The following is a 13393-nucleotide window of genomic DNA, read 5'->3' on the forward strand; positions in this document are numbered from 1 at the left end:
ATAAGTAAAAGTGTCATCGTTTTAATTAGTCTGCTCATATGCATAAACAAGTATACATACATTACTTATGTTATCTTTCTGGTTTTATGTATGCTCAAGGTGAAATGGGCGAGATCACGACCCGAGTCATTCAATCCTGCATGCATGTTGACTGGAAATATGGCAAGTACGACGGCTAATTTTTATTGTTGAACTGATCGTGGTGGTGATGATTATTGAGCTGAGATCCAGTCTACCTAAGCCCCAAACTGTGTAACAAGTTGTAAAAGTATGCAATAAATAACATAAGTACACGCATATAATAAATCCAACCAGTCAGCCGAGCGAGAGAGAGACACAAACAGCCGATTTTTATGTATGGATATAATATCAACTGATAAGTTTAACTTTTTTGTGGTAACGACTTGTCGAATCAATTGAGAGATTCAGTCCGTCAGACTAGTTGGATGCAAAAGGAGGTTAAATCTTTGCTGGGGAAAACGTTTTTCATTTTTCAACGATTCTTTGTAACAATGGCTGCAAAAGTTCCAACCGTGAAGTTGAACAATGGAGCGGAAATACCGGCATTTGGACTTGGAACGTGGAAGGTGGGGGGATTTATCTTCTTTTTTTTAATGAAATTTTGAAAGGACTGGTGTTAATTTTTGATTTGTGTTTTTTTATAGTCAAAGCCGGGTGAAGTCCGGGCCGCTGTGGAGAATGCGATTGACGTCGGTTATCGAATGATCGACTGTGCTTTGGCGTATCAAAATGAAAACGAGGTGGGACAAGCGATCGCGACCAAGATAAAGGAGGGGGTAGTCAAACGAGAAGATTTATTCGTGACTGGAAAGGTAGTAAAGATAATAAATTTGTATGTATATTTTGTGTAAATAGTTATGTCATGTTTTAATTCAAATTAACAGTTGTGGAACACTTTTCATCGTCCCGACCTAGTTCCCATCGGGATAAAGAAGACCCTCACTGACCTTGGTCTTGACTACGTCGACCTTTACTTGATCCACTGGCCGATGGGGTACAAAGAAGACGGCGAACTTTTCCCCAAGGACGCTGATGGCAAATTCATGTACAGCGATGTCGACTATTTGGACACTTGGAAGGAGATGGAGGCCGCCGTCCGCGCCGGACAGACCAAGGCGATCGGATTCTCAAACTTCAACAGTGACCAGGTCGAGCGGGTCTTGCAGAAGGGCACGATCAAACCGGCAATGTTGCAGGTGAGCAAGAAATATTTAGGTCCTAGGACGAAATTTTAATCGAAATTTAATTCGGATTCAGGTCGAATGTCACCCATATCTAAATCAGTCCAAGTTGATTGAATGGTGTCAAGGCAAGGACATTCCAGTGACGGCATATTCCCCTCTCGGCTCTCCAGGTACTTTATAAAATAAGTCTGGTCTGGTCCGTCTCTCTTTTTCTATCGTATTTTCGTCTCGTTCCATAAAAATGTTTTACTTGAATATATGATTCGACGCCACACTTAACATTTCATCAAATTTTTGTTCACAGATCGTCCATGGGCCAAACCCACGGATCCAAATCTGCTCACGGATCCTAAACTGGAAGCGATTGCGAAGAAATATGGGAAAAGTACGGCACAGATTATTCTCCGGTGGAATGTAAGTAGTGAAACATGCTTATCTTATTCATTAAATTGTTAACTAGTTAATTAACCACTAATTAATATTTCCCACTTTTATTTAGGCACAACGCGGCCTTATCATCATCCCCAAGACGGTGAGCAAGGCCCGACTGGAGGAAAACATAAGCATTTTCGACTTCAAACTGACCCACGAGGATATGGAGCTGATCAACAGTTTTGACTGCAATGGGCGCGGGTGTCACTTGGACTGGGTCAAGGATCATAAATACTGGCCTTTCAACACTCCATTTTAATAAGTTCTAAAAACATTTCCATAATAATGAGCTTACCCACTCCTTCAACTTCCTTTAAACAAGTACGTGACGACATGAAAATTGCCATGAAAAAAGAGTAAAATACTTTACACTCAACAAACACTGATGAAATAAATGCCATACATTGTTTTATTGCTCATTACAATGGTTTTACTGGTTTTAGTGTGTAATTTAACGCATTTTTTTGCAAATGGAGCTGCGCAATAGTAAGTTAGACGAGACCCACTTTACATTCCATGCTTTTTAGCACTGGAAAAACATGACTAACAAAACTATATAATCGCATATATAATAATATCGACATAAATAGGGGTTGGCAGGGGTAGGCAGAATACTTTGTCAAAATACAGTCCAGGGCTGTTACACCCACAAGAAGACGAGACTATGCATGGAGAATAACAGTCTTACGAAATTGCAGGTTTTGTGATGAAAATAACTTCAAATTCGTCGTCAAAAAATACATTGTTTGTACGTTTCTTAAAAATGAAGTATTTTGACAGCCTTGGACTAGAAACCACGGAGCTCAAAATCCTGTATTTTAACAAAGTATTTTGCCCACGTCTGGACATAAGGGTTCATGTATTTAAACGTACGGGTACATCACACCTATTTCCCAGTTGGTACATATTCTGTAAACGTAAAAACAACTAAAGCAAGACAGGCTAAGAAAATTTTGTAACAAAAAAAATTAAACGAGTGTTCGTTCACATGCAAAAAATCTAGCACAACAGGAGACAAAAATGGGTTCACTTCGTACATTTATATTTTAAAGGTCTTTCTCCGAACAAGAGTTAAAAAATCATAATCCTTTCACGGAAGTTATGCTTCCACTCGTAACATAACAAAATTTAGCCTAGGTTGTTTTGCATTCCATGAAAAATTCCATTGTTTCCGAGCCTTGGAAATGAGTCGCAGTTACAAAACAAATCAATAATTATTCCTACTCTGTCTTGGCTTCACCTCTTCGTGGTGCTGGTGGTGGTGGTTGTTGTTGTCGTCGTCGTCGTCGTAAAGTACGGACGAGGAGGATGAGCAGGAAATATGTCCATAACACGATCAGGATCGAGTGGAAAATTATGTAGGAAAGAACTGGAATCATCACAACAACACCACCAATCAAGAAAAACGGTGATGATGATGACAAGCTGGAAGGAAAAAAGGGAGACAGAAAAATAAAAAAATAAGCACAAATGTTTAAGGAAAATGTCGTTGGGCGTACTCACGTCAATGCATAAATGAATATTTACGTAATCTCGTAATTTACATGTGACGAGAGAATTTGATTTTTTTGCAAACTTATGGTCATATTTTTGAAAATCAATTACGCATTTACCCGAGTACGCTCAGGAAGGAGCTTCACCACTTGTACCCCTCAGATCTCGGTGTCCTCTTTGGATATGTTGTAGGATCCGGTGAGCGAACAAGAACCCCCAAGCGTTTCAACTTCATGGCCACATTTGTACACACTCAAAGGGGCCAAAAACACGAAAACTGGTTTACTGGATTTTACTGGTTCTAACCATCACAAATTAAATTTTGTTCAGATTTTGAAAATTCTTGCGTCATTTTACGTCCAGATAGTACCTTTTCATGGCAAATTCAATTTTTTGGAAATTTTGATTTCTTTGACCTCTGGACTAGAGACAGGAAATTTAAAAGAATACTCAACATTTCAAAATAGCTGGGAGTATTATGGTGCAAGAATTTTCAAATGTTGGATGTTTGGTGACTTTTGAATATGGTCATTTTCGTGTTTTATGCCCCTTTGAGTGGGTGTAGTGGGTGAAAATGTGGCCATGGAGTCGAAACGCTCGGGGGTTCTTGTTCACTGATCGGATACTGCAAAAATATTCAAAGGACATCAAAATCTGAAATGTGCAAGTGGTGAAGCTTTCCACAGTATATACAGTGTAACATAGAGAAATATAGTTGTATTTAAAATGTGACATCAAAATTATGTATGTACTTGTGTAATTGTATCGTATATAAATTGGGACGGAAAGGAAGAACAACAACAAGAGTAAGAAAAACTTGGCAATATAAAGTAATCCCTGGAAGCATGCAAATAATAGTAATCTTGGAGAAAAAAGTCGGAAATTCGTCATAATTTGTTTTATATTTAGCATCATCGCTTTGCGCAAAAAAGAACCGGAAAATATTTTTATTCGGAGTAAATTTAATATTCTACTTGCTATCGTATCATAATTATTATTTAATTTATTGTAAAAGTATAATAAATATTTTTATGCAGTGCGAAGAACAGTGACAGGCTGTCCTACTTACTCGTCAGATTCATTGTCCGTGTCCGAAATGGCGGACGAGGATTCATTTTCTGTCGTCGATTTGAAAGAAGATGACGAATTGTCGCCCGTCGCTTCTTCCGTGATGGTTAAGAAGTCAGAGTCCTTGACCAAAATCGGGGTCCCCTTAGCGTTTAGGTCCCCTTTGTCGTCCTTGTTGTTATTTGGCTTATCATCGTCGTCATTCTGGACGAGATTAAGTGTCAACGTGTCAATCGAGTCTTGCAGCGTGGCAACTTCTTCCCGCAGCTCCAAAATTTTATTTTCGGAAATATTGATATGGTTTGACTTTGCTTGTTCGAATTCTTCTTCGTCGTCCTCCTCTTCTTCCTCCTCTTCTTCGTCTTCCTCGTCGTCACTCTGTTCCTCGGAGGAAGAACAGTCCGAGTCCTCGTCCCCCTGTGAACAGTGTGGAGAAAAACTATTCAGTTATTTTTTATTGGGAGGAAGTTTAAAGGTTTTAAAGAAATGTAAATGTTTCTAGTCTGATCACATTTCCGGTGTGGTCCAGAATTGAGGACTTGTTCGAGGTGGTGGCAATTCCGGAGTCGTTCTTCTCCAGGAGGGAGGACGACCCGGGGGTCAGATTGGCAGATAACGCGGCTGCCCTCTCGTAGTCTTCTATTTTCTTTTCTAGTTTGTCCAACTGGACGAGAGCGTTGTCGTATCGTTTCCTCAACCGATCTGTAGTAGTTAGTTAGTTAATTATATAATTAAAGAAACTGTTTAGTTAATTGGCATCAGTTTTTCTTTTTGGAAGTTCAAAAGGACAACGTCCAAACGTACAATATAATTTTGGACGTAAAAAGCGTCCAGCATTGGAAAATGAGGCAAAATGATACAATGATACAAGTTCTTTATTAATGACTTTTTTGTCAATTTACGCACAGATGTGTAATCTCGTATTAATTTTGAGCATTTTGGTTGGTGTGTAATACCACAAAATTAGGAAAACTTTTGTTATAACAAGTTTTCTTACTTAAGAAATTTGTAATTTTTTTAAACCATTCCGTGTAGCAGCAAAATGTTTAAAATTAATGGGAGATTACATGCACGTCACGTCAACGGATTATCGAAAGATTCAATTATTAATTAAGAACTTGTACCATTTTCCCTCATTTTCAATTTTGGACGTCCAAAATTCGATGTCCAAAACTTTGGGTAACGTTAGCGTTTGGGTGGCTAACACCACCAACCACAGCGAAACCTTGATTGTCATGTTGAAAAAAACGTACCCATCTCTTCGGAATGGGCACCCTTGATAGTGTCGATTTCGTCTAAATGTTCATTCAGCATTTTGTCCATTTTATGTCGTAGCTCCCAATTGTCACGGTCAATGGTCGTGGTCGCTTTCGAGATTGCTTTCTGATGAGCGTTCTCATTCGTTTTGATTTCATCCTTGAGTTTGGTAATCTGCACGACGAGATTATTAAAAAAAAAACTAAATTAAAACTAAAAAGAAACTAAATGATCAACCTCCTTAATCAAGTCCTGCCTCGTCCTGCTCCAGGTTTCATTCGCGATCGTAAATTCCTCATCTTTTCGTCCCTTCATGGACTCCACGGCAAGACGGGTCTCTTCGGCGTGAAGGGTTTTCAACTCTTGTTGGACACGGGAACATTCCTGCTTCAGTTTATCTTCCCACTAAAAAATGGGTCAAAAATTTTCAATATTTTCAATAATCGCCCAGACACTTTAACCTCATTTATACCTTTGCATTCAGTTCTGCCTTCTGTTTTAATAACTGATCCAAACCAGTCTGCTCTTGGGCATCGAGTCTTCTCTGTGTCGAACTCGTAATCACTTGGCAGTGGGATTTCTCCTTTTCTAAAAGTAACTTTAGCGAGATAATTTCACTCTGCATAAATCGCTCATTAGTTTTAAACTGCTCGAGCTGTCTGGCTGCGGACCGGATGGATTTTTGCTGCTCGTTCGTAACACCGCGAAGTTGAGTCACTTCCGCTTCGTAGGATTTGAGATGTTCAACCTGAGAGGACAGGAAATTGGGAGTTTTTGAGGACGAAAGTTTATTGTCACTAGGTAAAAAAATGGGAGAACTCACCTTTCTCAACTCTAGACGTAGTTTCTCCCTCTCAGCGTCAAGTTCTTGTTTTTCTGCGGTAAACGTTTGGGACGAGGTGGCTTTTAAGGTGGTAATTTGGTCTTGGAGCTAAAAAAAATGGGGACAACAAACTTACAGAGCTGAGCAAAACTTTATTCAAAATGTACAGAATTTTGATCTCTAAATGGTTTGGATTTCCAGGGGTGTTGTACCCACAAAATGACGAAAATCTGCGTGGAGAAAGCAACAGTCATACGAAAATGCAGAATTTGCGAATTTTATCGTTGTCAAAATATTTACTTGGTTTTCGAATTTCTAAAAATTAAGTATTTTGACAGGGATAAAAAGTTAATTTCTTCACAAATTCTGCATTTTAGTATGACTGTTGCCTTCTCCACCCAGATTTTTGTCATTCTGTGGGTGCAACAGCCCTGGTAAGAACGGAGATCAAAATACCGTATTTTGACAGTATTTTGCCCACTCCTAAATTTACTGCATTTGTAAATACATAATGCATCACTAAAATCTAGAGCGATTCTTCTAATCCATCGTCACGATCACCATGATAATCACGTAACGTCAAGTATAAGACTCTGCCATAAATTGTCACCTTTTCCGGGTTGTCTTGTCACTCGGCTGAATATGACTTTTACTACACGCTATAAATCCACGGACGAATTGACGTAAAGAAAATAGAAGAGAAAGATTATTAGTCAATCGTCAATTCCATTCATCCATTCACACCAAACCAAACCAGCATTATTGCACTATAATATAATATATAGGCAACGTGATGTTGCATCTTTTGGCTCAAATTCACCTGGCACTCGGCCCAAGTGTCGATTCGAGAAAGAAAATAAGAAATGGCCTGACTCGATTCATTTTGAAGACTTAATAGCAATTTAAATTGGACCGAATACTGAGATGTCTACATATCGTGGAAAAGGGCGTGTTTTCATTTCATTGAGATCAAGTCATGGTCAGGGTGATTTTTAGTTGTGGTTGTCACCTTGAGAATTGCAATTTTTTATGGACTCCTCACAATTTTTCTGCTTATCACAATATTTCGCGAATTTATCGCACTTTTTTGCGAATTGGTCATAACTTTTTGTGAATTGCAATTTCAAGTTGTGATTATCATCATGAAAATGTAATTTTTTTGCGAATTGGTCACAATTCTTCCCTATTTTTACCTCTTTTTCTTTCTCGAGCAACTTTTTCCTCGCAGTGGACTCCACTTGGTGCAATTTCCACTCAAAGTCATCCAACAAGGAAGAATTAGACTGTTGCAGGTCCTGCAATTCTTTCTCGTATTTCGTCTGCAGTTTGATTTTGGCTTCGAGCGCATCCTCCAAGGCGTCTTGGAGGGCTTTGATCTGACTTTCTTTCTCCCTTCGAGACACGTCTTGACCTTTGGCGAGGTCCGTGTTCTGTCGAGAGAGGGATGAGATGGTGTCTTGGAGCTGGGATATTTTCTTGGTCAGTTCGTCACACTGGTGGTGGTGCGATGTCAAGTCGTGCGTCTGGCGAGAGTGGAGTTGCTCTGAAATAAATCAATATTTCGTCACGTCAAGGATTAGACAAGATCTAAGTTTAGACGGGTAAAGAACATGCCATGAATCATATGATGTGTCGCGTGTGGGTTTTAAGTAAGATCTGTCACGTCGAGATTTACTAATCCGCATAAAATATTACGACTAAGAAGACGAGGACGACAAAAATATTAACGACGAAATGGATAATTTTGGGAAAAAAACTTGTGTAAAACATGGCCAAAAAAGTGATGGAAATTTATTACCAGATTTTTTAAGCAGCTCGTCCGAAAGTTGGCCATTTTTGGATTTCAAATCCTCCAACTGCTCCTCTAATTCGTGTATACGTTTCAAAACGAGGTCATTCTCCGCTTGGAGCATGTTCAGCTGTCCAGTCAAGGCTGAAAAAAGGGGAGGAAAATTTTGAGATTTTTTTTCTTCAGAAATTTATTACTAAAATTATTCTTACTTTGCACGTCCATGGATTTATTGTCCCTGTCCACCGCGAGCATGTTGATGTCCGCTTGAAGGAGCGTTAATTCCGTCTCTTTCGAAATAAGTTTTGATCTGATGGCGTCAAGTTGGACCATCGCCTTTCTCTCGGCCTCCTTCAGTTGTCTCCTGCAAGCCAAGTGGAGAGCAGAACAAGATTTTTTAGCCAAACCAACCAAACTGCAAACGTGGTATTATTTAACGTGGTTAAAACCCGACTTCCGTTTTACTCAAGTTAAGCTTAGTTTGGAAGGATGACGACGTAAAAATAGGATTCTCTGAAAGTGAGTTCGTCTGAGATACGACTACGCTATTTACATGACGGTTTTTGTGGATTGGATGAATGGCAACCTTGGCTTTTTATTTTAGTAGAGTTAAAAACTGTTTTTATTTTAATTGCAAGTTAGATTTTTCTCGATGACGATTATGCAGTGATAAGGCAGAGAGGTAGGTACCCCTCTTATCTGTAGGAGTATTGTTGACTTGGGTATATTTACTGGTGAAAAAATAAGAGGGTAAAACTGTGTCGGAAATTTTGGCACGGATTTATGCAGTAAACTACAGTGTATGTAATAATAAGTAATGATGAGATCAGAACCCCACTTAATATCTGAGTCGTCTTCTCCTCTATCCTGAACTTTGTCGTTGTCGACACATGGCGACATCGTCGTCGTTGTTTCCATCATTTCATCTGGAAGTGGATCGTCAATGAACTGAATGACATCAACACCACCGACACAATCGTCTTCTTCTACTTGGTTGTGGTCCGAGAGGACATCGGAAATCGTGGTGGGGACGAAACTCACGATCAGCTTGTCTGACTCGGGTATGATTAAATTGGGCGATGACGACGAGTACAAGTTGAGACGGTTCTGGTCGACAAAGCCGGAATCCTTATTACTCGTACTTTGACTAACATTGCTGCCCGAAGGGGACAACGAATTTATGGAGGAGACCGACATGGCGATGGAAGATCGGGTACTAGTGTCCTCCGAGGAAGTACGAGTCGTGCTACTCGTACTTCCGCGACCAGGAAGAGTAGCCGACTGTTCACCACCTTTCTTATCTTTAACGGAGAAGAATCGCATTTTGGCGGACGCATCGTCATTCTTATTGTTCTCAGCAGTAGCATTGTTCTTATTTCGTTTAAAAAGAAACCCAAACATTTTGAGAAGGTCGGTTTCTCGGCTCAAATGGAAATGGAGTCCACAGAAAGTTGAGTAGTGGATCGAATTTAGTCCACAATCTGGATGCAATTACTCCATTTCGGTAAAATATTTCATGACGCGAGGCCTCAACCTAATTTTTCCCGTGTTGCAGTCACGTCGCCATCGTGTCGAAATGAAGAGTAGCAAATCAAAGTAATGGGAAGGCGAGATTTCAGGGTTAAACTTGGCACTGGGTAATTTATGTTGGATTCTTTCGATATTTAGCAACCTTTCTCTCAGCTCTGGGATAACATGGCGTATTCTCACGGACGATATGAAACGGGCTGATCCATTTTCTTTGTTTATTTATGTTTTATTTTTTCCGCACATACATTTGCTTCCACTGAGAGTGGAGTGCATTCTCTGCGAAATGCACAAAACAGAGGAGATAGACAAGAGTCAATTTAAATTCTAGGTTGAGCTGCCTTGCGCCAATAGTGCGCACGACGGCCGCCCGTCAATCTTGAGAGTCACGTATAAGGTACACAATTGAGGACCAGATGCTTATCATCAAATAACAGTCAGTCCACCATACCACCCACTCACAATTAACCTTGCAGACAATAATAATTTGCAGTCTTTTTGCAATCTTTTTTTTGTGGAAATCGAGTAAAGGAAGGAATGATTTCTAGTAGTTTTGCGAAGCAAGGAACGCTTCTTGTCCCAGCAACCGCTTCGATGTCAAGTCAATAGTGCAATGAAACGAGGCGAGGAGTTAAAGAGATCGAGAGAGACACACGAGAAGATACAGCAGCCGAGAATGAAATTGGAATGGAAGCCAGTTTGTGATGCGGTATTTGCAAAGGCAAAAAAATCCCACGCCATAATGAAACATAGTTTCAGTACTGGTGAAGATATTAGCACGAAGAGTATCCACATAGCTATGCCTCCCCCATAGGACAAGTACAAGTGTGAATGTATCATTGCATATTATGGACCAGTGTTTCGGGTGTAAAGTAACCATTTGCAAGAAATAACGGCGAGAAAGTGGTTTTAACGGGTATTTTGACCTGCAAGAAATGCAACGCGCAAGAAACTACGTCCAGTCGATATACTTCATAGTGTGTCGCTGGATAGCGCATATTGAACTTTCTTGCAGTTTCTTGCACCCCGTATTTCTTGCAGTTTATTTCTTTGCTGTGCAAGAAATGGAGCAAACCCGCAAGAAACGAAACACTGCTGGATGCATGCGGATCCTGAAATTGGAAGTTGATCAGATTTCTACTCATAACAAAAATATAGCGGATTCGAAACTCGAAGCGGGTGGTGTGGGGATAATTATGTATGTGCATCATGATGAATATACATACATATCTTATACGCCGGGTGGTGGTGGATGGGGTCAAAATGCGGATGAGCGTTCCGTTGCAGCGAACGATAAGTAAGTACAGTAAATTGAACGATAAGGAGAGATAGACGCTCAAGCGTCTCACTCTTCTCTCTCCCACATCGTTCCACACTTCCGAACGGGATAAGACACCCCAGTGCCAAACTATATTCTCGTTTCCGCTTTGTTTTTCGAGTGGAAATGTTCAGAATTGCGATGATGATGATGATGATTGGTTACCTTTTTACGGTTTAATGGTCAGGAGGTTTTAGGAAGAGAATAAAAATTTCATTATTTTCCTTCCAAACGTTTATTTTTACACGGATTTATTGCTCGAAAATCGATCACGCTTCGTAAATAATTTTGGTGGTTGAGTTAAAGTTAAAACAACAAAAGCAAGGATATGCACAACGTGGGAAATTATTACGTGAATGACTGACTGACTATGTGTACATACGTATCAGGGGCTAAATTTAAACCCGTTCATTTATATCTTACTCTTTTTTTTGCGAACAACTTTACTTTCCACTTTTTATGCGTTTACGTATGTACGTCTTTCGCAACGGTATACAACAGTTTTTGTGGTTCGAACGAGTGTCTGGAAAAGTTGGACAGTGTTAAGATTTTTTTTTTGTTAAAGAGCATTCTTTAGAAAAAAGAAGCGTGATGAACTTTGTGGATTTGATTCACACCAAATCGTCTCTATTGTGTTGTTGGGTTAACCGTTAGTGAGAAAATGTTGACTTGATTCGACCCCAAGATCGGTTTATAAATGCGGTTTGTTTATCAAATAAGAGCGAATTTATAGACGCGTTCGTGGTGTAGGAAAATGATCCAGAGTGACAACAACCACTGCATGGTGAGCGTGGGACCAGTGTTTCGTTTCTTGCGGGTTTGCTGCATTTCTTGCATTTCAAAGGAAGAAATGCTAGGTGCAAGAAACTGGGAGAAAGTGCAAGAAATATGCGCCATCCAGCCACGCGCCGTATGAAGTATGCGTCCCGGTGCGTATTTTTTTGCGCCTTGCATTTCTTGCAGGTCAAAATAGCTGCAAGAAACCACTTATTTCTCGCACGTGGTTAATTCCACCCGAAACACTGACAATGTGTGGGACTAATTTGTTTACAGACCCGTAAGACAAATGGGGTGGGAGGATGACACTTACTGGAAAGTTATCTCTTTATGACGCCATGAAAATGACATGGATGACATTACCAAAGTGGTGGAAATCCCCAGTAAAAAAATGCGTAAAAAACAAAAAAAGTATATTTACCAGTGTTGTACAAATCCTGTGAACCAATCGGCATCCAGATCCGTTGTTTTTGCAACTTGTTGCAACGTTTTCAAACACTCCTCCATGATTTAGCAGGTTATTATCGGATCGTTGAGTCGTGTAGTCGAGTGGAGGGTGGAAGTTTCTAGTTAAATGATTCAATTTAACGGGGTATCAAAATCACGATATCACGAAGCCTTTTTCTTGATGCACAAAGTGTTACTTTAGATTCACTCAATTAATTAATTAATTTGTAAAATATGTAATAACTTGGTAATAATTTTGGTAATAATTTTCGTATAATTTTTCAGTCTGAATTTTACAAAACCATGTAAATCATGCAGAATTTACATATTTCTTGACGTTACTTTTCAAAAGTACAATTCAAAAATTGTATTATTTACTAACCAACTAACCAACTCTCTCCGAGAACTTTGAGCCTATTGTCGTATTGATGGCGATGTCCCCTCGCGTTATAAAGACGAAGAACGGATAGGCATCATCATTACGTAATTCCGTTTATCATGCTGCATGCATCATGCAGAATCATGCATGAAAAAAACAAACCACTGAACTGCGTATGTAAATACGTGTGATGATATTATTATAGTTTTGGTTTTGCGACGCCCGTATTTCGGGGCGACCTTGTCACTTGGCTGGACTCACGGAGTTTACGTATCACTCGTTTGCTTTCTCAGTTCTTATTTATTTTTATTAGAGATTTCAGGAATATAGTTCGTGACGGATTTTTAGACAGGGGAAAATTGTAAGTTAATGCTGTGTCAATAATTACTCTATTAATTAACTCGACCAGAATTAACGACTACATATCGTCCACTATTACGTGGACGGATAAGGTGTGACCTACAAATCTCTACTAATCACTTCCTCCCGAGGGAAAGGTAATTGTCGAACTGAGCGGAAAATTGTAGTCGACAACATAAAATAAAACGAGATGAAGACCACATGACGAAATTTCTTGACAAGGCAATGAATACGTTCGTATAGAGAGCGTCACTCATTCGGCAACTATAAAGGCCCCATCCATCCATAGTTATTTACATGGACATCGCCGTACATATTTAGTTGCTTGGTGTAGATGAACTACATTTTTAGCGGAGCGACACCACCTCCACCACCGAAACTCAAAGATACGCATTCAGAGCACACAAAGTCGTAAAAAATGCTCCGAAATCTGTTTTGTTTGGTGCAGTGAATGTTATGTTTGTTTGACACACGACGTATCGCTTGGTTGTATGTAGAAAAGCAGTGTTGATTGAGA

General features: G+C 39.7%; 2 protein-coding genes across 4 annotated transcripts; one reads left to right on the plus strand and one right to left on the minus strand.

The window, feature by feature from the left end:
- The first annotated feature begins 228 nt into the window (after window positions 1-228).
- On the plus strand, window positions 229-2062 carry LOC110847323 (aldo-keto reductase family 1 member B1). Its single transcript, XM_022094255.2, has 6 exons — window positions 229-587; window positions 666-833; window positions 906-1217; window positions 1279-1375; window positions 1510-1619; window positions 1705-2062. The coding sequence occupies exons 1-6, from the start codon at window positions 447-449 to the stop codon at window positions 1894-1896; spliced, it is 1020 nt and encodes a 339-aa protein (XP_021949947.1). The 5' UTR covers window positions 229-446; the 3' UTR covers window positions 1897-2062.
- Window positions 2029-13019, minus strand: LOC110847308 (myosin heavy chain, embryonic smooth muscle isoform). Of its 3 annotated transcripts, XM_022094244.2 has the most exons (12): window positions 12520-13019; window positions 12112-12256; window positions 8281-8432; window positions 8078-8212; window positions 7473-7822; window positions 6280-6387; window positions 5929-6204; window positions 5694-5861; window positions 5453-5630; window positions 4711-4901; window positions 4201-4616; window positions 2029-3062 (listed from the first exon to the last, which is right to left on the minus strand). In XM_022094244.2, exons 2-12 carry the CDS (start codon window positions 12195-12197, stop codon window positions 2858-2860), a joined length of 2265 nt encoding a protein of 754 aa, XP_021949936.1. In that variant the 5' UTR covers window positions 12198-12256; window positions 12520-13019; the 3' UTR covers window positions 2029-2857. The 3 variants fall into 3 exon arrangements, with proteins under 3 accessions (XP_021949936.1, XP_021949930.2, XP_035702915.1); XM_022094238.2 differs by lacking the exons at window positions 12112-12256; window positions 12520-13019 and adding an exon at window positions 8907-10282; XM_035847022.1 differs by lacking the exons at window positions 2029-3062; window positions 12112-12256; window positions 12520-13019 and adding an exon at window positions 8907-10339 and having other exon boundaries at window positions 4424-4638.
- Between the last annotated feature and the right edge of the window lie 374 nt (window positions 13020-13393).

This window comes from Folsomia candida, unplaced genomic scaffold, assembly GCF_002217175.1.
Source record: "Folsomia candida strain VU population unplaced genomic scaffold, ASM221717v1 Fcan01_Sc001, whole genome shotgun sequence".
Classification (NCBI taxonomy): Eukaryota; Metazoa; Arthropoda; class Collembola; order Entomobryomorpha; family Isotomidae; genus Folsomia; species Folsomia candida.

What these genes read in the sequence shown, in the direction of transcription:
- LOC110847323 (XM_022094255.2), top strand. Translation starts at nt 447, where the DNA reads ATGCAAAAGGAGGTTAAATCTTTGCTGGGGAAAACGTTTTTCATTTTT. An exon ending in TTGGACTTGGAACGTGGAAG is followed by an intron (nt 588 to 665) that starts GTGGGGGGATTT and finishes GTTTTTTTATAG; the next exon opens with TCAAAGCCGGGTGAAGTCCG. An exon ending in TCAAACCGGCAATGTTGCAG is followed by an intron (nt 1,218 to 1,278) that starts GTGAGCAAGAAA and finishes ATTCGGATTCAG; the next exon opens with GTCGAATGTCACCCATATCT.
- LOC110847308 (XM_022094238.2), bottom strand. Translation starts at nt 9,469, where the DNA reads ATGTTTGGGTTTCTTTTTAAACGAAATAAGAACAATGCTACTGCTGAG. An exon ending in GAAGACGACTCAGATATTAA is followed by an intron (nt 8,433 to 8,906) that starts GTGGGGTTCTGA and finishes CTTGGCTTGCAG; the next exon opens with GAGACAACTGAAGGAGGCCG. An exon ending in TGCCCATTCCGAAGAGATGG is followed by an intron (nt 4,902 to 5,452) that starts GTACGTTTTTTT and finishes TAACTACTACAG; the next exon opens with ATCGGTTGAGGAAACGATAC.